The sequence below is a fragment of the Aspergillus affinis genome (assembly GCF_023601865.1).
Source record: "Aspergillus affinis strain CMG 70 chromosome Unknown NODE_84_length_165147_cov_86_321009, whole genome shotgun sequence".
In the NCBI taxonomy this organism is placed as follows: Eukaryota; Fungi; Ascomycota; class Eurotiomycetes; order Eurotiales; family Aspergillaceae; genus Aspergillus; species Aspergillus affinis.
Window position 1 is genome coordinate 130334 of NW_026515865.1, and position 22356 is coordinate 152689.

The following is a 22356-nucleotide window of genomic DNA, read 5'->3' on the forward strand; positions in this document are numbered from 1 at the left end:
GACTAGTCGCAAACGTAGAACAGTTCGTCAGGAGATACGTACGCCTGCACGGAGCACGCAGTCCTCCAAATGTGAGGAAGGCGAAGCGACAGCGACCCACTGGCTGCGTCGCTAGAAGAAGCTATCTCGGATCAAGGTTAGATAAAGACGCGAAACAGTGCACTGCCAGCCTTACGAAAGTAGTCTATCTAGTATTTACTATGTACTAACGAGAACCGTGCTAGTCTAATTGTTGTGGGGATGGAGCTAAGAATTTTAAGAACAAAAAAGAGGGCAGTGTAAAGTTAGCTCCCCACGTTAATGAGAATCGGATTGTCCAGACCGGGCAGGTAAGAGGAAAATAAAGATGCCTAAATCTCAACGCCAAAGTCAAAAAGTCTCGGCAGCGAAAGGGTTGGAAAGGATCTGATGGGCGACCGAAAATAGCAGACTTGGCTGATCCCATGGTTGGACTTTGCCCCCTTGCGTGGCCGTCCGTGGAATCAACCTTTCTGGATGACCTCACCGGTTTCTATCTAAGGAGAATGTCTGACGGGCTGACAGACCCTGACAGGTCGTGAAGTCTCCGTGCTGTACGCAATTATGCATAAATTGGCCCTCCGTCTGCATAGACAGGGCCACTATTTCGCCATCCGGAGAAGACTTACGCCGGCCAAAACGTACTCAGTAGTATGCGCAAGGAGAAGGGGAATGAAAACTTCGAATTGAAGGATTCGACGTCCGTGCTGAGAATTCTCCGGCCCAGAGAGACTAAGGTAAGAGGACTCCGCAAAGTGACCCAAAACTAAAACCTCAAGAGTCATCTGTTTTGAATATATTTGCGAATATGGAGAAGTTAGGCTACCTCCTTAAGGACCCATGGATTCAACAGGATGAGACCCACCGGGATGGATGGGCTTAACCTTTTGTAGTGTAGTCAGTCAGATTTTATCGTTATCATTATCAACATTTAATCGGGATTATTTCGACAATACCTGGAGTCACGGTCCCAAGACCGGAATAATCCTCTCATCAGCTGGGGAGGTTGGATGACTGGGACATCCTGGTGCATAAATGCCGATCTTGATGGTGTGAGTGTCTACTACCTGAATGCATTACTCAAGACAGCGGATCAACAACAATTGATCAGAAGGTATTGTATGTAATGCCGTACGCTAACAGCAGGACGCGTACGACCCCAGCCACTTATGACGTGGCGGTAGGGCTGGCGAAGTCCCCGCCACGAGCCTCGATTTGTCCCGTCTAGGACTAGCCCCGTATTATGAGGTCCCGCTTTCCCTCGTCGGTACTAGCGCAACCGGTATTGCGTACGGAAAGTTGCGGTGGAAACCAACTTTAGCAACGAGAATAGAAACAGAGCGTGGCGTAGTTGATCCCGTCCCGCATTGATTGGGCCGCCGATCCAAGAAAAATACCACCGCAACTGCAAAAAAATAAAGTAAAAAACAAAGGGCAACTGCGCCCCCAAAGCGAAAGGAGTGCGTGCCGATCAGCTGCCCTTAAAACTGTTGCGTTGACCAGCCTTCCGTTTATCATCACTCGGTTTTTTCTCTCACCTCTCTCTGTCTTTACATCTTCGACTCCTTACTCCCCAGTTGTCACCTACATCCGTCTGGGAATACGCCAAATCAAACAACCTCCCACTCCATACTCCTCGCTTCATACGACATTCGATCCACATCGTCACCATGGGTAAAGCCGGTCGCATCTTCTGCATATTCACCCCATATGCACTCACCATCGCCTCGTTGGTGTGTATCATCATGGTCGGTCTGGGATGCACGAATTCCGGCTCCAACACGCTGAATGATCTCTATTTCTTCCGAGTATGTCACCCATTGCAAATGTGATGAATGAAGATGAAGCGATAACTAACTTCAATTCAGGCCAACTTGGAAAACATGACGACATCGGCCACGACAGACTCCAAGGTCTCCGACGCTCTCGAAAAGGCGCACTTGAAGGTGAACGACGGCGACATCAAGAGCGCCCTGGAACAAGTGCAGAAGCAGTTCGGCATCTCCGACTTCTACACCGTCGGTCTCTGGGGATACTGCGACGGCAACGTCACCGACAGCAACGAATACAAGGTCGAGGAGTGCTCTAAGCCCAAGGCCCAGTTCTACTTCGACCCGCTTACGGTCTGGAACTTGGAGGAATCCGGTCTCGAGAACGCCCTGCCCGACAGCATCAGCAAGGCCCTGAACATCTACAAGAATGTCTCCAAGTGGATGTTCATCGCCTACATTATCGCTTTCGTCGCCACCGTCGTCGAATTGGTTGTCGGAGTCTTTGCCGTCTGCAGTCGCTGGGGAAGCTGCGTGACCACCCTGGTCTCTGGTGTATGTTTCCATCTGCTCCACCGTTTTGATCGCACATGCTAATTGTCTTCCCAGGTTGCCTTCTTTTTCACTGCCGCCGCTTCGGTCACTGCGACCGCGATGTTTGTGACCGTGACTGGCACGTTCAACGAGAACCTCAAGGACTACGGCATTAAGGGTAGCATGGGCAAGAACATCTACGTGGCTACCTGGTTGGCCGTTGCTTTCTCCCTGGGAGCCGGTCTGTTCTGGATGATCAGCTCGTGCTGCTGCTCCGGCAAGTCCCCTTACAACCACAAGGATAAGGCCGCTCGTGGCGTGACCGCCGAGAAGGCCCCCTACACCTACGAGCCCCTTGGCCCCTACGGAACGCCCGCCCCTTACGGCAACACCTCCTACCCTTCCGCTGGCGGCAACCACGTCCCCGTGCAGACGAGGACCAACGCCTACGAGCCTTTCCGTCATGTCTAAATGACTACTATCCAAAACCCCCAATCAAACAACATAAATACCAAAAAAAAAAAAAAAATCACTACACGGCATCCTTGGCGTTTGTCTTTTCATAGCGAACAGTCACGATTGGTCTTGCACAGCAACCCCGACCTCCTCGACATAATTTCCTACTCTACCCTACTGAGATGACCAATCGGGCCATGATGCCACTTAATGAATTTAATGCGAAGTTGCAAAGGGCTTGATTTGAATGGAATTGAACTTTGGGACTTGTTTTTTCGATCTTGTACTTTATCTGCTGTGATTTTTATTTTACTTTCGAACTCCGGGTCTGGACTGGCTTGGCTTGGCTTGTTTGCCCGTGAGCATGGATATTCGGATATACATAGATGTCGATGACATAGATACCCTCCTTCAATTTATGATGACATTTAAGATTAAGGACTGTTACAGAGTGATTGTTGTTTCATCGTTTCTTGGCTCTGGTCTAGACCAGCATCCATACTACGTACCTAAAAGCTACCTAGAGAGGACCTCCCCTTTCAGTGACCTCCTTTATACCCCGTACTACTTACTACGGAGTATTATAAACAACAATTGTCCAACTTGTGACGTCCAACATCTGATAACGGACCCCTCACATTAGCACCTATCCCATTTCACCAATCAATGCAAACTAAAATAGCTCTGATGATTTCAGGCCCCTGAGTCCTCCATACAGGGCCCTATTTTCAACGTCTCTACGTACTATGTAAAAAGAACTAGCCCCATTCCCGAAACCAAACATCAATATCTACACCCAAGATGTTGCCCAGGATGTATATTATACCAACTTCCTAATTTGAACACATTCCTCAACGGATTAATTAACAATCTAATTACGGTTTAGCTCATCAACTAGGAGAAGTGAGGTAAGCAGCCACATCCCTTCAACCTTTCCGGAGTTAGACATGACTCTGGTAAGCGAGATGAACGGCCATCTTGGCTGAACTGTTGATGGCCGGAGTTTGTCCGCGTTCTCTTTACTTTGGTGGATATTTGGGAGTTGGATAGTCAGATCCTACCTAATTATTGAGTAGAATAGAATAGTATAGGGTAGAGTAGTATTCTGATATCATCGATAGGTTTTGGGTGTTGGGAGTACTTCCTTGCCTTGTCAAGTTCTTAGTCTTAATATGACCATCCCTTTCTGCAGGAGTTTGTAGATTGTAGAGTGAACGCTTTACTAATTCTGATTGAAGTGCGGGGTATAAACGCATTGGCTTATGCAGGACGCTTGCCTACTTCCTCACTGCTTCTATTGTTCGCTCGCTTGAGTCTTAATTTCGTGAACAAGTCCTACCTCATTGGTAGGTTCGGGATTAGCATTCTGCAGGTCTTACTTCTGCAGACTTTTAAATGAAGTCTATGCTTGAAGCCGGATCGATCGGAATGAGTTGGCTTTGTTGAGGGGGAGTAGGGTGCAGGGTTATATACTATATAAGGGGGGAGAAAGAGGGAGACTATTTTCTGGTTCTTCATCTTCAGGGTATATCTTCTCTACATATCTATATTTGGTCTCAAAGAAATCTTCTTTTATTAAGTACAAACTTACTACACATACATACACACATACATACACACATAAACACCTACCACTTATAATGTCACCCACTTCCTCTTTCAAGGTAAAAATCTCCGCTCACATAGATTCCACAGTATGTTATACTAATCCAGTCTTATCTAGATCCTCATCTCTCTCGCCCTCGCCCTCACCACCACAACAGCATCCACCCTCACAACCGTCCAATTTACATCCTACGCCGCTCTTAACTGCGCCTCTGCGCCTGTAGGCTCCGCGCGCGTCGTCTCAACCTACTGTGTGAATATCGAGGATTTTCCGATCCGCTCGTTCCGTGCATCTGTGGATGAGAGCTCATCTTCGTGTGAAGTTGGGCAGACGGTCGTGTTGAGGTTGTTTGGGGAGGCGGGGTGTGATGGGGATTGGGGGGTTTTGGAGGAGGTTGAATTGGGTACCAAGGGTGAGAGTGAGGGAGAGGGAGAGTGTTTTGGGTTCGAGGGGACGGTGAGGAGTTTGAGTGTTGTTTGTGTTTAGGTTGGGTGTCTGCCTACCTCGGGGATTATGGGGGTTGTCGTGAATGCCTTGTTTAATGGGATTGGAAGATTTGATGGTTTGGGGATTTCTTTTTCTTTTTCTTTCTAGCTTAGGCGAGAATTAGTATACAGTCATCTTGAGCAAAGACCGAACTGAACCCAGGCCCTTGAATTGAAGATAAAGCAATTCGTTATCAGGATATCACGGAACGTATTTAATATATAGATAGACAACTTGCGTTGTCAAAAGAAAAGGTCGAACATAAATATAACCGAATCGAAAGAAACTGACGTTTCGTAGAAAAGGTCCTAAGATTTAAACCGTTGGATCACCCCCTTCTCGTCCACGGGGATATGCGCACCTCCGCGACGCTGACGCTCCTTGAACACGTTTTGGTCGACCCGTGCCCATTTTTTGAAAGGTGTGTTATAGTCGTCAGACCACACCGGCCCCGGTGGTCGTTGGTATATGTGTCGAAGGGATCGGAACCAGCCCTCATTAATGCTTTTGGCCTTGGCTTCAGTAACAGGCTGGGTGTCATTTTCACCCTCCGCTTCGGCCTCCGCTTCGGTCTCCGCTTCAACATCAGAGGCAGGTATCTCATGTAATTTGAGCCCCCCAGGAGCCTTAGAAACCTGCAAGGGTGTTGCAGGTCCGCTATCGCCAAGTTCGATACTGGCCGTCTCATGCGTCTCATCCATGATATCATCTTCCTGGTCAGAGTCGTCTGGATTCTCGCATTCCTGAGTCTCCTGGATCACGTCGGAATCTTCAATGATCTCAGCAACTTCAGCAACCTCGGAATTCTCGACACCATCATTCTTTTCCTGAGAGTTTTCGGGGACGCTAGTGTCTTCAACGGCTTGAGTGCCCTCGTCATTCTTGGCATTTTGGCTGACATCAGCTGCCTCAGCTGGTTCAACGGCCTTAGACTCCTCGGTATCGCGATGTATCTCTACAGCCTGGGTCGTGTTGGCGACCTCAGCACCAGCAGCATTTTCGACATTTCGGGTTTCTTCAGCGACATCAGCTACCTCGGCCATCTCGACATCCTTGCCGGGCTGGTCATCTCCACCCGTGCCAGGCTTTCTCGTCTTAGCTTCAACGATTCTAACATCTTCAAGGCTTTCGACCGCGACACCTTCCTCATGGCCGTCTTTGGCGCCTGTAGTCACTTCAACCTCAGCCATTTCAACGTCCCGAGGATGTTCGGCATTTGAATTGCTTTCGACTTCAATCACCTCGGGATCCCCAGCGCCTTCAGCGCCATGAGCAACATCACGCTCCGTATCTTGCTCGCGTTCGGCAGCCTCAGGATTTGATGTCTGAATATCCTCGCGATCCTCGCGATCTGATATATTTTCGATAGGCGTGTACCATGCGGTCCTTTCATAAGGTGTAGGTGAGGACATTCCAACCGACATCTTGTCGTCGTCGGTATCAAATTGCAGATCTTGAGTCGAAGGTCCGAACGAATGTGCGTGTAGATTCGAGAATTTGTCCGCAAGACTTCCTGTAAAGGAAGTGCCCGCCTGAGGCCTAGTATGGCTCGCTGCTGCATCGGCTTGGCCCGCGGGCATGTACTGAGAAGCAGCTATTTCGATCCTATCCGCCGTGAGACTTCGCTTTTTGAATGACGGCCGTGAGAAATTAGACGTAAAATACGTTTCGTAGTCTTGTGACTTGGTGTCCTGAAACTGCGTCTGCTCAATGTGCTGTTGGTATTCCTCTAAATGTTGGATGACAAAATCATCCCACAGGAAAGATCTCTTCAGGTTTCCCCCGGCTCGGAGGGCCCGCAGTTTGAAGCATAACTCGGTAAAATGCGGAAAGTCTCCCTCATAAAGTGGATAGTCACTGCGAAACTTTTCATAGACTCTTTGTGCCTCCACAAGGTTGCTAGAGCCCCCAATGTAGTTTTGTCGACGAAAGATCACGTTGGGTGTTGGCTCTTTGATCACTCGGGCCTGCTTGATTACCCTGTGTCGCTTAGCTGGAGACTGCTCTTCGACATCGAGCTCTGATGCAAAGCGCTTCAGTGGCAATTTAGATGCATGCTCAACGGGTGGGTCTTGTGCAGGGTTGAGGATATCTGTTGCGTTTTCTGCATTTTCGCCGGTCGGAATAGAAGAAATCACTACGTTGTGAGATGAGAACGGTTTCGACGACCCGTCTGATTGGGATGTTGAATTGGGCACAGCCATGCTCGGTTGCGGAGACACGGCGTCATTCTGAGGCTGCCAGCTACCATTGCTTAATTGTGTCGCCATAATATCAACTTCATGGAAGCCACTTCCCTGGGAAGGGTTTGAAGACCCCTGGGTGTCTTGTGTGCCGGGTTGGTTGCTGGCGTACGTGTTCAAAATGCGCGACTGAGAGGACGACTTGGCCTGGGGGGTTGTTATGCGTTCGGGGGAAGTGACTGGACCGGCTTTGTCCTTATTCGCATTCGCGGGCTGGAGGCGATTAAAATGGCCCGCAGGGGTTTCCACCACCTGTATTTGTTCTTGATGTGCAGGAAGGGATGGCCCTGAACTGGTAATTTCAACATCCGACTGGCCGTGAAAGTATTTTTGCTGTGAGCCAGGAGCCCCGAGTGGACAAGGGACGGATGTATCCATCATTGAATCCTCGCTCTCTTCATCAGAACTCGGATCGCGACCTTGGACAGCATCTTCGATCTCCACTGGCTGTGTCTCGGTAGCAGTGGTTACCCCATTGGCCTTTCCATGGCCTTGGGCGTTTTGATTGTCACGCGACAGGTCTTGTTCGCGTTGATTTTCGGACTTTGACTGGAGGGTTTCCTTGCTTCTATGTGCTTGCGCGACTACTACCCTTGGGGGACCTCGCTCCGCTGGACTACTATCAGCTGGCAATTGCTGCCGAGGGCGAACATTCCGTTCCGGGGAGCCGTCCCATGAATATGCGCTATCTGAATCCGACTCGGATGCGGAGCTGCTATTGTCCGGCGAGGGCTCGTGTGAGTCGACCGGATCGATCGATTGGGTGACAGCAGCTTTCCAATCTTCCGCCTTTGAAAACCGACTTCGTTGGTAGGCGATATTGTTCCACTGATTCAGAAGAGATGGCGGCACATGGCCTTGGGGCATTCTCTCTCCTACAGCAGGGGGAACCCAACACAAGGTATGCTGCTCAAACAAGGCTGCTTGGTCTTTTGGTATGGTAACATCTCGTCTGTGAATCCTTGTCATACCCACCCACGGGTTCTTGTTTCTGGATTCTTGAAGATTAGGAGGTCGTCTTGTACCAGAGGTTATTTTATTAGCCGAATTCTTTTCAGGGGATCCGCTTAATGATGATTTTGAATTATTTTTATCCTTTACGCTCTCAGCGACTTCCACGGAGCGTTTATTGCCGTCTTCTGGTTTACGAGGTTGCGAACTTGGCTGCTCACGCTCACCCGTATGGGGTTGAGCCGCGTTGTCGGCACCAGGGCTCTTATCCACAGCTATCGACTGAGAGACAGGAGTAGGCGTAGACTTGCGTGTATTTTCCATGCTTGTACCTCGAGCATCACTTGCAGCATCCTGGCGTTCGTTGCCACCAGCTTGCTCCAATCTTTCGGTTTCAATCGAGCGTGCACGACCGGCAGATGCTGAGATGGCTTCTACCGGGTGACTTGTCGCTAGCCCTCGATCTGTAGTTATGGAGTTGGATTCTAGAAGTCCTAGAAGCTTAGCCGAGGAAGTCGAACCATTCCCTGAGTTTTTAGAGTCGGTTGAGGGCCTAGGGGGATGGAACGTTGGTTGAACCTGGGACGCTAGAAAGTCCTGGGTATCATTCATATGGGAAACTCTATTGGCTTGCGTCTGAGGGGGCTCGTTGAAATAAGACGTATTCGCCAGGCTATTTCGGCTTCTCTCCCGGGATTTGATCTGATCGGAAAGCGTTCGCATCAATTGTTGTAGAGACTGGTGGTTCCTTTTGATACCTCTGCCCTGCGGTGGTCCTTTAAAGGGGCGTTTATCGGAAGCGACTTTAAAGCGTGTGACATAGAGATGAATCTTAGGTTGAGAGATGGAGTATTCGAAAACCACCTCGAAATCCATTAATTTGAGGTATTTGCCTCTGGCCCTGTCCTTGTCGAGCTGGAGCTTGGGATATTCTCGTTCGAAGGTTTCTAGAGAGTCTCTGCCAAGGATCGCATCGATCTGGGTATATAAATCGGTGACATTGAGGGTGGTTGTTTTATTGCCTGTAGCCCACTAGCAGTGAGAGCCTGTCAGTAATATGAAGAAGGCTGTATGTAGAATAATTGAGCAACCTACGCTATTGACCAAGACGAGTTGCTGAGGGATGTTGAGAAAACGAAGATTACTTCCATCGTCTTCAAACTCAGAGGCCTTCCACCGCACAGAAAGGCAATTTTCAATCACAGGAGCAATCCAGGACTTTATGGGCGATGCCATGATGTCGATCCAATAAATGGGCCGGGCTCAGTCCATGCAGCATGATCGTGTTTGGGAATCAAGTGAGATTTTCGGCCATGGTATCCGTAAAGATGAAGGAGATGAAGTTAATATCTGCGAACTATCATGGATACTGCATCACGTATTCAATGTTGTCTCAGTCGCAGGCTGACTTCGAGACTTGAAGACTAATTCCTCTCCTCCGGACGCGAAATCCGACGCGCCTCACCGCCTGCCGGATCCACCCGCCACTTCCGCGGTGCCACACAACCACGTCATTGGGCACATGTTGCGGTCTCCTCTTGTCCAGACCGAAGCATCCAAAAAAAGAAGGTCTCGGATCCGTCAGGCCTTGTCTTCTTACTTCTCCCTCACTGACCTCTCATCTGTCGTCTTTTCCAGCTTATACATGCCCCCTGCGAATGCATGGTCGATCATAGATATTGGATATTGACCCCCGCGATCCCACCCCTCCAATAATACCTACGCATACAACACCGCCTCGAGACGCCAAACATTAGAGCTCCGCTGACTGTTGGTTTGCCGCGAATGGTTCTCACCAATCTCATCCTTTAAACCGGGGCAAGTTACTCGAAACTTGGCTCCTGGCTTTGGGATAACGGACTCGCCAAGTGATAGGCTGGATGGAGTCTCAACGGTCCCAAGGGACGTCAAGTCCGGGCGCATCGTCGATCTTCCTCCCACTAGGGCGTCGAGGATCTCGGGCCTCGTTATCAACCCAGGCCGAACGACAAGGACTAAATGCAGCTCTCGACCAGATTCATACGGCGGCATATCAGTCGGATTCCCTCACCGTTTTCAACGATTTCACAAACCCACCCGCCCCGACGTCCGCGGCAGAGGAGAAGAGCTTCTCGGGCGAGCTTCAAGGAGGCCTTAGTGGGTTGTATAGTCGACTTCGAACCTCGGTTGGTGGCGTGAGGGATATTGTCAGTGGTGTGGGAAGGTCGTCGGACAAAGCGTCCTCTGAGGATCACGGTCCGAAGAGTCCTCCGCTGGAGCGGTCTGCCACGAAGCCTGCTTTTGATTCCGCTGCCTCCATAGAGTCTCAACCAAACCACCCAAGTTCATCCCAAGGCTCGAGACTACACTCGCCGACCTCTGTCACACACTACCCTGCGCAGGATGGCCACCATCTTTTGGAGCCCCGGAAAGGCTCGAAGCTCTCATCAAACACCACCAGTATATCATCTAAAGCGTCGGTTTCGCCGTCCCCGGCATTGAAATCTCCAGCTGTGCCCTTGCCCAAGTCCACTACGAGCTCCGCCGCCGTCGATCCGACGGTCACTGAACTCCATGTCAACGCCGTTAAGGAGCCTCACTATTCAAGTAATAATTCTGTCAATCTCTCTACTCATAGCTTGCAGACAACCGATTCAGTTGGTACTGATAAAGAAGAAGCACCACATCCTCCGTCGCTGAGCTCCTCTGGATGGAGTCAGCGCTTAGCGCACTCGCCTGTGTTACAGGCAAAAGCCCACAATAGCTCCACTGAAACCCTGGGGATCCCAGACTTCGGCAGATTGTCCACAGCAGGTAGTCAGATTTCTGACAATAAAAAGAGACCAGATGGCCCAGGAGCTCATGATCTTGATTTGTCTTTGCCAGGACCGGTGCGAAAGGCCAAGAACTCAATAGACGGTTCCCAGAATGGCACCTCATTAGCTCAGGAAAGGATCAGATCCGATTCAGCCGCATCTTTCCACCCCGGGTCCAGCACTGTGTCCGGCTCCGGGACAAATAGTGCCTTCCAGACTCCCAATAACGGAGAAGCTGCTTTCCCCGACGGATTAGCGTCATCCTCCACCGCTGCAACATCCATATCCCTAGCGGATGGGGACGCACGTTCACGAGAGGCACTTAAAAATCAATACAAGGACACCAGAGCTCGTCAGGAGTCTACCGCGTCCAGCTCGAGCCGCTTCCAAGGAGGTTTTACCACACCTCAAACCACCCATGCTGAAACGGGGTCTGGTCCTCCCATCGTGCCTCCCATCAATACAGCTGTGGATCGCGCCCCTAGTAGCCAGGACGTCCGAGGTCGGCGCCCACCTCTTAGAGAAAACTCGAGTGCGCAGTTCAGGAGCAAGTTGCTCAGTAAGGAATATTGGATGCGCGACGAGAACGCGAAAGACTGTTTTCAATGTGGTGAAACCTTTTCTACATTTAGGCGGAAACATCACTGTCGAACCTGTGGACAAATCTTTGATTCTAAATGTACGCTGCTAATTTCAGGAGAGAGGTTTGGTCAGCAGGGGTCTATCCGAGTTTGCCAGCCATGTGAGGCTATGATAAATGGGCATGATGACGATTCGTCCGAATTCTCGGACAGTGAGCAAAGTCCAATTGCCGTCAACCCTCGCGTTTCGGAGCTGGGATCGACAAATTATTCGCGCATGGGCGCAGACGATGATGACACTTCTTCCATCATCTCGCAGCCCATGGAGCATGTGATGAAGACGCCAACGATGGCGATTCCAGCTACGCGGCGCGCTGGCGAAGGTCATAATAGGCGCTCCGCTGTTCTCGAGATCAGCCCCGACCGACCCCTGCTGGCGAGGCCGACATCTTCAAGGTCGCTCAAATCCACTTTGAGTGGAAGAACTCACTCAATGGGACACAAGCGTCATCATTCTCGTCAGCAGGTCATTCGAAATTTCAAAACCCATCATGATGAACGCGCCCCCTTTCAGCGGCGCACTGCCGACGACTCTGGTCGTGGGTCTAACCTCCCCGCGTTCCACAAAGACAATATCATCGACCCAGATCTGGCGCAGTATCTCTCAGACGATGCATCCAGTGGCGATGAGCAGCCAAGTCTCTTGTCGGCGGTCTCAGATGCTTCCTTATCCAAGAGCGGTGGCGAGACCGAGAGAACAACGTTCGGTGGCCTTCTGGCTGCTATGAAGAAGGGCCGCTCTGCTTTTGGAGACCGAAGCGTTGCTAGCTTCAACCAAGCCGTCGGCCGCGAGCTGGACGATGGAAGTATCAGCAGCTCAAAAGCCGTTAATCTTCCCCGTCGACGACGCAACCTTAGCGTTGCTAGCAGTATCCACCGCCACTCCCCGAGAGCCTCGAAGGAGAGCGGTTTCCTTTCCCATGAAGCATCGAATGCCGCCCACGTTTTTCCTGCGGGAATTCCCTCTAGTGGTTTCAAGATGACGAGAAGTTCTTCTATGAGGGGAGCAGGCGCCCCTCCGGTGGAGCTCAACAAAGCTAGTTTGCAGCATGTCCGTAAACTGCTGCGCCAGCTCCTAACCGACTCAGCTGTCCCTCACGCGCATAGCTGGGAGACAGCGCTGCTTCCCATCCTCCTCAAAGCGGCGGATGATGTTGATCCAGACGTTCAGGGAGGTGACGATATGGACATTCGTCATTTCATCAAACTTAAGAAGATTCTAGGTGGCCGGCCAGGCGATACATGCTATGTCTCCGGCCTGGTGTTTACAAAGAATCTCGCGCTCAAAAGCATGTCCAGGAACATCTCGCGGCCGAAAATTCTCATCATCGCCTTTCCCCTCGAATACGCACGTCACCAACAGCACTTCATGAGCCTGGAGCCTGTGATTCGCCAGGAGCGTGAGTTTCTCGAGAATCTTGTTGGCCGCATAGCTGCTCTCCGGCCTAATTTGCTTCTTGTTGAGAAGAACGTCTCCGGGCTCGCGTTGGAGTTGTTAGAGAAAGCCAATATCGCGACCGCCTACAATGTCAAGTCCTCGGTTCTTGAGGCTGTTTCGCGGTGCACCCAAACCAAGATTATCACTTCCATGGATAAACTTGTGACCACCCCCACAGGGAGTGAATGCGGCAGTTTTGACGTCAGGACGCACGTGTTCAACGGTCGTAAGAAGACGTACATGTACCTTTCTGGCTGCAGTAAAGAGCTCGGATGTACTATCGTTCTCCGAGGAGGCGATAGTCAAGTTCTTTGCAGTGTCAAAAAGATCACGGAGTTCATGGCATATGTTGTTTACAATCTAAGATTGGAGACTTGCGTGATGAGAGATGAATTCGCTCAGATACCAACCTCATTCGACACCGGCAGCCGAGATAAGAAGGGCGATGAACGAATCTGTTCAAGCGCTTTAACAATCAAAGCAGAAAATCAAAGTGTCCTGGCTCTTCCGCAGGCGGAATCCACCGAGAGCAAGGGCGACGGTGCCTCTCAAGACAAGAGTGGCGGAGTCACCGGCGAGGACACCGATGTACCCGACGATGTGCCAATGCCGACCTATTACGAAGAAATCGTCCGAGATCATGAGACCAAGATCATCTCGGCCTCTCCGTTCGTCAAGTTTGAGCCTCCGTATCTGCTGATGCGGGCTAGAGAAATGGAACGCAGGTTGGACTACCTCAAACGTCTCCAAAATCAGGATCTAGAATCAGATCTGTCGTTGGACGAGAAAAGCAGATCCCAGAAGTTCGTTCTGATTACGCCGGAAATGGTCCACGAATCGCCCCAGGGCGCTTCGCCCAAAGTCAAGGAGGTTTTGCGCGCGGCCCACGATGCCGAATACGACCGAGCCCTACATCACTATCAGACCCAGAAACGCCAGTGGGAGGCGTATATTGGGGGAACCACAGATATCTTTGACCCGTACACGCACCAGAATATCGTTGTACTATATAGCCTGGTCTGCACCACTTCCTCAGTCCCATGCTCCGGTCCAGATCTGATCGCCTTGGAATACTATAATGAACACGGTGGTGAGGATGCGATTCTTGAGCCTGATTGCACCATTGGCCAGTATGTGGAGGATGTCTGCCTCAATGCGAACGCTATCTGTACGGTCAATGGCTGTGAAAAGCACATGTTTGAGCATCACCGGCAATACGTCCATGGGGAAGCCCAGATTAGCGTTTTCATTCAGCCTTACCCGTCCAAATTGCGTGGTCTTCAGGACTCGATATTGATGTGGAGCAGCTGCAAAATCTGTGGCAATGAAACTCAAGTCATTCCAATGTCGGAGAGTACGTGGAAATATTCGTTTGGAAAATACCTGGAACTTTCTTTCTGGAGCAAGAATCTTCACGCTCGGGCAGGTGTCTGTCCTCACGATCTACAGCGTGACCATCTGCGCTACTTCGGCTTCAAGGACATCGCTATACGTATCCACTACGACACGATCAATTTGCTGGAGATCATCGTTCCGAGGACTCGTGTCACATGGAAGGTAGACAACGATCTGAAACTCAGAAACGAGGTCTACGTCCGTACAGAGCACCGCTTGAACAAATTCATGGTCTCTGTCAAAACTCGACTCAAAGGCATCAACGTCGAAAGCGTCGTCCCCAAATTGATGGACGCGTGCAAGAAGGAAATCGAGGTCTTAGGCAGGAAGGCGAGTGAAGATCACGCATTCCTCATCCGACAATTGCAGGACAAATACACGAACTCCCGTTACTGGGAACTGATCCCTTTGAACGAGGTGCTTCGCTCTGTGCAGGAGAAGGTTGTCGAATGGGATACCGCTTTTGCCGAGTTCGAGAAGAATTTCTTCCCCTCTGAGAAAGATATCAGACGGCTGGCAACCCTACAACTGAAGAAAATATTTTTGGACAAGGATGCCTCCGTTACGTCTCTCAGCTCAACCGAGGAGGCTCCGACCACGCCGACCGAGGCCGAAAACGAGAACAATGAGGAACCCACTCAATTGCGGGCAATGCGTCGCATGACACTTTCTCCAGAGAAGGCACAGGATGTGCTCGTGTCTGTTGTCGAAGAGCATTCGGGGGAGAAAGAAGGCGCCGCGACTCAAGGAGACGAAACACTTAGGGTGGAAGAGATAGAATCTACCGCCCCCTCGCCCACCCCGGAAGGAAGACCACGCTCATCCACCCAACCTGAGGTCATCGCGGAGAAAGAGGTGCAGCATCTCGATTTGGCGGTGCCTTCGTCTCAGCCCGAAAGATCTTTGGAGCCGTCCGCCCCCATTACTACGCCTACCCGGACGGATATGGAAGATCGCCCGGTGTCGGTATCAACCTCACCTGATTCGAACGTCTCTCCCACGGACACTCGCCACTTGGAACGGGTCAAATCTCGCAGAGCAAGCCAGAAGAGTATTGAAACCGACGGATCTCCGGTGAGCCCTGTGGTAACGCCAAGTCGCATCCCGTCCGCCATCCCACGTCCTGCGGAAATCGCCAGTCGGCGCATTGGCAAGGCAACTTCTCCGCCGCTGTTGCGTGCTCAGTCCCAGCCTGTTCATCTCAAGGACGCAGCCAATGACACAACCCCACCAAAGGGATATAAATTTGGAACTGGGAAACAAGGCAGCTCCGGTGGGAGCCCGGGCCCGTTCGACACGAAGTTCAAAATTTTGGATAAGAAACTATCTGATCGATTCGGCCTCGGTGCCCTTCGCAATGGACGACTTGCGTCCGGTCCTTCCCTCATACCTCGCTCGATTCCGACTAGACGGAAGCAGTCGCGTGTGTCTTACCTAGCCAAACATTTCGAGCAACTGAGTCGTGAATTTGAGAAGGAACGTCAGCGCGAGCGAGCCCAACGAGCTGCGAAAGGTTCGCATTCCCGCGCGTACCCACTGGCCAGTTCTAAGCCCATTGTGGAGGTTTATAAGAACGTCAGGGAAGCAGTAGAAGAGCGAGAACCTGCCGGGGAAGGTGAAGACTTGTCATCGTCGGCTCCGCGAGTGTCCGCGGATAATTCGAGCCGAGGAAGCGATGAATTTCTCAAGAGGACCTCGGAGGAAGAGCAGCGGAAAGATCAAAACCCACATGCACCCAGGGAGGAGGCTGAAACTGAGAGCAATGCACCGGCGGAAGATCACCATGTTTTGTCTGAAGGCGAGGGCGAAGACGCGCATAGCGATGAAGACCGAGCCTCGACAGATGGGCTTCAGGTGATTGATTCCAACGAGGATCTAGCCAAAATGTCTCCTGAGGATGAGAGCATGGACCTCAAGGAATTGCCCAAGCACGAAAGAAGTACGCTTCTGAAGTTGCTTACCAACTTTTGGTCTGAGCGCTCGGCGAGTGGATGGAGCCCTCTTGAATATCCGCTCACAATGTCCGACCATGTCTTTGCAGACTGTGATATCATCGTGCGTGAGGATGAGCCCAGCTCTTTGATTGCTTTTGCCTTGGATTCCCAGGATTACCAAGAGAAGCTCGCCAGTATACAGCAGCGCTACGAGGATCTCGACGCGACCGATGCGGGCCCAGAGAAGGACCCCGAGGCGCGGGTTGAACATGCGCTGCTGAGGTCCACTGGAACGCACCTCAAATATCAGTTCCAGGAGGGACAAGCAAAGATGCTTTGCAAGGTGTTTTATGCCGAGCAATTCGATGCCTTGCGAAAGAAATGTGGCGTCTCGGAACGAATCGTCGAATCACTCTCTCGCTGCGCCAAATGGGACTCGAGGGGAGGCAAGACCAAGTCGCTCTTCCTGAAGACCCTGGACGACCGCTTTATCCTGAAATCGCTCGCTGCTATTGAAACCCAGGCGTTCCTCAAGTTTGCCCCCGCCTATTTCCAGATCATGTCGGAAGCTCTATTCCATGAGCTGCCGTCTGCCATTGCCAAGATGTTTGGCTTCTACCAAGTGATCATCAAGAATCCCGCCACGGGTGCCGAGTTCAATTGGTATCTCCTGTTGATGGAGAACTTGTTCTATGATCGTGTTCCTACACGGATCTTTGACTTGAAGGGATCCATGAGAAACCGCAAGGTCCAGAGTACGGGAGAGCGCAACGAGGTCCTTCTGGATGAGAACATGGTGGATTTCATCTACGAGACACCCTTGTTCGCTCGGGACCATTCCAAGAAACTGTTGAGCCAGAGTGTTTGGAACGACACTTTGTTCCTGGGACGACAAAATGTCATGGACTACTCGCTCATGATCGCTATCGACGAACAGCGGTCCGAGCTGGTGGTTGGAGTCATCGACTGCATCCGCACGTACACCTGGGACAAGAAGTTGGAGTCCTGGATCAAAGACCGAGGCTTCGCCGGCGGCGGCAAGAACCGGCCCACGGTGACCAGTCCGAAGGAGTACAAGAGTCGATTCAGGGAGGCAATGGCACGCTACGTTCTCCAAGCACCAAGGTACGCTCTCCCCTCGGATTGATCTTGGCCGTGGAGATGGCTAACAAAAGGTCCCAGTTGTTGGCATCAACTCCAACGAACTTCATTCCCACCAGCACCTCTCTCAATGAGGCAACAGATCCAGGACGGGGACGTCGACGTGGAGTCCGCGGGATACTGAACGAAGGGCATTATCTGATTTAATTATGGATCTATGACTTTATGACCTGTGCCATTGATTGTATGACTACCATGAGAACATGACCATTTACGACTTATTTGTACTGTGGTATCTATGGCGTTCTTTTTTTTTCTTCTTTGAATTATTGGCTGATAGGATCGCATTCGTTGGAGCCTAGCGAGTCTATTTTGCCGAGGAGGAATGGATTGACTAGAGAATGCATTCTCAATTCAATATCATCTCATCACATACACCGGAGTAGATACTGGTAACTAACTACCTCGTACCTGGGTTAGTTACGTCATCATCACATGACAGCCGGTCCCTGAAGAACGACAATTGCCATCCCAGAAAGAGAAAACACGCCAAGTCTTCTCCTGTACTACGAACTTCTCAATAAAAGTTAGTATATAAAAGCAATATATAAACAGACCATCCTTCGAGTTCTACAATAACACCCGTGTATCCAATATTCCCATCACTCAACAGTAAAGGTGCAAAATGTCACTGCCAGGAGGTCTTCCGTTTCACCGAAGAAACTGACCGCAAAACGACCCGGCCCGGTCGGCGGAATTCGGGACCCCTCGGGAATTTGATTTGCCCTCATTCTTCATCGTTTCCTGAAGCGTGCACGATCGAGGGGTTTTCTCTTTTCCTTTCTTTTCTTTCTCCTCTTTTTGTTTTTGTCTTCTGTCTGCCCCTCTTTTGAGGATTTTTTTCTTTCTATCCTTTTTAACCTCGTGTGTGGGCTGTTCGCGTTGAATGCGTACCTATAACTACTTCCCGATAACTAGGTACCTGAGCGCCTGCTGAATGAATCAGTGGAAATGCGCGTGCGCGGATTCCGAGTCGAGTTTCATGCGACGACGCAGCAGCGGCGCGAGACGAAAACCAGACAGAACAAGAACAGATCCGAGCAGATCAGATCACGCCAGAGCATGCAACACGAGACAAGGACTACTCTGTCTCTGTTACATGCAACCTCGGTTGATGAAAGCCCGAGGAGGAGTTCCCAGTCCCTCTTTTCCCCGCGCGCATTGAGTGATTTTCTGGGTATTCCCTACCTGCCCTTTGCGTGGGGAGGAGGGGAGGGAGTTGTCTGCCTGCGCCTCTGGCCCTGTCTCTCTCCCTCTTTCTTCACACTCTTCTTTCTCTCTCTTTCTATGTTCTCGTTTTGACTTGTGTCGTGTCTTGCGCATGACTACAGGCCCTATTTCTCTTTCTTACCGATGCAGAGGGGAATCTTTCTGTGCTTGCTGAACAGAACAGACTCCTCTTGGACTAACAACTAACCTGTTACAGGCTACAGTTGAGCGACGCTTTGAATATTCAACCTGAATTTCATTATGAACATGCGAAATCATTAATCTAGCTTTTCATCGCAGGAGATAACTATTGACTCCAAAAAAAAAAGGAAAGAAATTATGGCTCAAGAATACGCAGTCATGTTCCCGGGGGAGGATGCGTCCTTGCCGCTGTCCATTCCCAAGACACACTCCCAGTGGGTTGCTTCGCCCGTCCGACCGACACTGTTTCTTCGAGTCCCGGTCACTCCCCCATCGAAGAGTCTCGCAGCGGAGTGATCGTCCTAAGGTCGTCATGCTCGAAGTCGAAGAGCCGTCTACGATGTCTTGCGAAACCGTCGCCCCCTCGTCCACCTCCCATTTCTATCGTTTCATGGTTCGGCGCTGTCGTTACCACGTGATCCCACTTGAAGTGGTGATTCTGGTCAGGTTTCTAGTTTCGACATTTACTCAGTCAGACCAAGGTTCTCCTCGGCGGGCACCACACGGACGGTGTTGGTGTGGCCCTGGCCACCACGCCAGCCCTGGACGCAAACAATGTTGTCGCCCTTGTTGATGATGCCGAGCTTGAGACCGTGGTTGATAGCCCACTTGAGACGGCGGTCAACATCCTCCTGCCAGATCTTGACGTTGAAGTCGGGCTTCTTCTCGGGGAAGAGGAAGGGCCAGACACCGCGGTACAGGTGAGAGTACTGCAAGGCCGAAACGTTAGCGAATCAAGGTCTCACCAAAGGGTCATCACAAATGGGTCAAAACTTACGCGAGTGGCTCTGGCGTTGCGAGAAACCATCAGGATGGGGCAAACGGGGCGGTACTTGGAAAGGAGACGGGCGGTGTTACCGCTGCATTCAACGGTCAGCAATCTTTAATTCTCGGCAACCTGTCAAAATATACGTACCTGGTGGTCAAAACGACAATGGCACCGGCGTTCAGTTCCAGACTGGCGCTGACGGCAGCCATGGCGATGGACTCCACCGTGCAAGTGGGACGGGGAGCAAGGTTGCGCAGCTCATCGAAGACGTTGAAGTGGGGGATGGCAACTTCGGCGAGCAGGCAGGTCTCGCTCATCATCTTAACGGCCTCGGAGGGGTACGAACCCTTGGCGGTCTCTCCCGACAACATGACACAGTCGGCACCGTCAAGAACAGCGTTGGCAACATCAGACACCTCAGCACGAGTGGGACGGGGATTGTACGTCATGGACTCGAGCATCTGGGTGGCACAGATAACGGGCTTACCCTTGATGTTGCACTTGGCGATCATCATCTTCTGAGCGATGAAGACCTTGGGGGCGGGGATCTCAATACCCAGGTCACCACGGGCAACCATGACACCGTCGGTCTCCTCGAGAATCTCGTCGATGTTGTCCACACCCTGCTGGTTCTCGATCTTGGCAATGATCTGGATCTCGCGACCCTCCTCACCCAGAACGTCACGGATGTGACGGATATCGCTTCCACGACGGATAAACGAGGCGAAGACCATGTCGACGTTGTTCTTCACACCGAACTTGAGATCACTGATATCCTTCTCCGATAGGGCGGGAAGGTCGACGTCAGTGCCGGGCAGATTGACACCCTTGCGGGAAGAGATGTTGCCGTTGTTGAGACACTTGACACGCAGGGTCCTGTCGTCGACGACCTCCAGAACCTCGAACGAGAGAATACCATCGTCAACATAGATCAGCTTGCCGGGAGCGATCACCTTGGTGATGTTCTTGTAGTCAAGGTACCTTTCGTTCGCATCACATCAGCTTTGGTCCATACAAAATGCTATGAATTCCCAACCACCTAGGCGGTCGGCCGTTTCACGGGAGAACTCACATGTTCTTGTCGTCGCTAGCGGCGGCATATTGCTCATCAGTCGTGATGTTCAGCTCGTGGCCCTCCTTGATAGGAATGTCGTGGTCGCCGGGGGTGTTTCCGGTACGGATCTCAGGTCCTTTCTACAAGGGAAGTCAGTGCCGGTACGGTGGAAGCGTCGGATTACGGAGCGAACTCACGGTGTCAAGAGCAATAGCGAGGGGACGACCGGTCTGGACGCTAGCGGCCTCACGGGCGTTATCGATAACGGATTGGTGGTACTATTTGCGTGGTCAGTTCCGCGAAGAGGGGCAAGAAAAAAGGAAAGAAAAAAAAGTCCGAGAGATGACATACCTCGTACGAGCCGTGGGAGAAGTTCATACGAACAACGTTCAGGCCAGCTACGAGACCTTGTCAGCTTCACGATTGGGAATGGCTTCTTTCGAGGATTCTTTCCGTACATCTGCGGAGGAGGTTGATCTTCTCCACCGAGTTTGTCTTGGGACCTAAAGAGGGGCGGAAAAAACGGTTAGAACGGCACAATGCGAGATAAACCCAGCGCTCGACAGGGCAACGGGGAGTAGAGCGCACAATCAAGGGGCAGGTAAGGACATACCAATGGTTCCGATGATGGAGGTACGACGAAAGTTCTTCGACGGGACCATCTCCGTGTTCAGCTTGGAGTGCCACTCCAGCTTCATACGGTTGCTCAAATGGTCGAGAGAGGAACTGGCGGCCATCTTGATGGTTCTCTGTGAGTCTAATCTAGATAGAGAAAAAGAGTAGACCGAGTGGGATGAGAGAGGTGAGTTGAAGAAAGGGAAGGGAAGAGAGGGAAAGGAAGGGAGAAAAGAGAGAGAGAGATGAGATGGATGGGGGGGCAGGTGGCCAAGAGGAGAGCCGGTGAGAGAGGGGCTGCTTTGGGTTTGGCTCCCGACCGATTGGATTTTGTCTGGCAATTTGTCTTGTCTGTCTCTCTGTCTACTCCGTACTGGTATCTCCGGTCGGTCCCCCGCGGCTCGAGGGCCTGCCTTTTCCCTCAGGCAACAAAAAAAAACTTTACTACCGGCTTGGTCTCTCTTGGTTTGCCTACTACTAATCTACCAGTCTCTATTAGACAATGAAATGTGTCGACAAAATTCATCCCACTATCACCATGACTTAGCCCTTTTTCTACCTTTTTTTTTGCACTTCTACCTTTTTTTTGCACCCCATCGACGTTCACAACTGTACGAAGTAGTTCCCATCACGAATCAATAGTGGCACCGATCAGGTTGGGACGTGCTTTGCCATCCGAGAGAAAAAAAAAAAAAAAAAAAGGAAAAAAAAAATAAGGGTACCTGAACCTGATTTGGATTCAGTCGCCCACATGACAAAACCACTGGATTCTGTCCGACTCCACCAAGAGGTCTTCGTACATCCAATTGCCCGTCTATCGCTGGACAACTCACCCATCAATCATCGCTATCTATCATCCATCATCTGCCTGTCAATCCCCTGTCGCCCAAGACTCCGCTAGTCCGGTCGGAACTGCAGTATTGAGTTAGCAGAGGGAGTCTACGGTGTACAGTACTGTGCCTACTACGGAGGACAGTGTCCATACCTCCCTGCCTCAGGCACTCAGCGCTCTCCGTAGGCGAGGCGGCAACCTCAGGCCGGCCTTTTGTTATTCGTTCCCATCATTGGCCGGACCGCACAT

The 22356-nt window shown here is 51.2% G+C and overlaps 5 protein-coding genes across 5 annotated transcripts; 3 read left to right on the forward strand and 2 right to left on the reverse strand.

Annotated features, from left to right (window-relative positions):
* Nucleotides 1-1688: 1688 nt before the first annotated feature.
* Nucleotides 1689-2792, forward strand: KD926_010687 (SUR7/PalI family protein; the record flags this gene model as incomplete). Its single annotated transcript, XM_053103076.1, has 3 exons — nt 1689-1826; nt 1887-2342; nt 2397-2792. The coding sequence occupies 3 exons, from the start codon at nt 1689-1691 to the stop codon at nt 2790-2792; spliced, it is 990 nt and encodes a 329-aa protein (XP_052953539.1).
* Nucleotides 2793-4417: 1625 nt separating this feature from the next.
* KD926_010688 (uncharacterized protein) lies at nt 4418-4869 on the forward strand (the record flags this gene model as incomplete). The annotated part of the gene is made up of 2 exons (XM_053103078.1): nt 4418-4441; nt 4501-4869. 2 exons carry the CDS (start codon nt 4418-4420, stop codon nt 4867-4869), a joined length of 393 nt encoding a protein of 130 aa, XP_052953540.1.
* Nucleotides 4870-5177: 308 nt separating this feature from the next.
* On the reverse strand, nt 5178-9299 carry KD926_010689 (uncharacterized protein; the record flags this gene model as incomplete). The annotated part of the gene is made up of 2 exons (XM_053103079.1): nt 5178-9095; nt 9159-9299. The coding sequence occupies 2 exons, from the start codon at nt 9297-9299 to the stop codon at nt 5178-5180; spliced, it is 4059 nt and encodes a 1352-aa protein (XP_052953541.1).
* Nucleotides 9300-9943: 644 nt separating this feature from the next.
* KD926_010690 (1-phosphatidylinositol-3-phosphate 5-kinase FAB1) lies at nt 9944-17551 on the forward strand (the record flags this gene model as incomplete). The annotated part of the gene is made up of 2 exons (XM_053103080.1): nt 9944-17391; nt 17449-17551. The coding sequence occupies 2 exons, from the start codon at nt 9944-9946 to the stop codon at nt 17549-17551; spliced, it is 7551 nt and encodes a 2516-aa protein (XP_052953542.1).
* Nucleotides 17552-19301: 1750 nt separating this feature from the next.
* KD926_010691 (pyruvate kinase CDC19) lies at nt 19302-21397 on the reverse strand (the record flags this gene model as incomplete). Its single annotated transcript, XM_053103081.1, has 8 exons — nt 19302-19547; nt 19616-19697; nt 19754-20587; nt 20679-20800; nt 20858-20938; nt 21012-21058; nt 21119-21163; nt 21274-21397. The coding sequence occupies 8 exons, from the start codon at nt 21395-21397 to the stop codon at nt 19302-19304; spliced, it is 1581 nt and encodes a 526-aa protein (XP_052953543.1).
* Between the last annotated feature and the right edge of the window lie 959 nt (nt 21398-22356).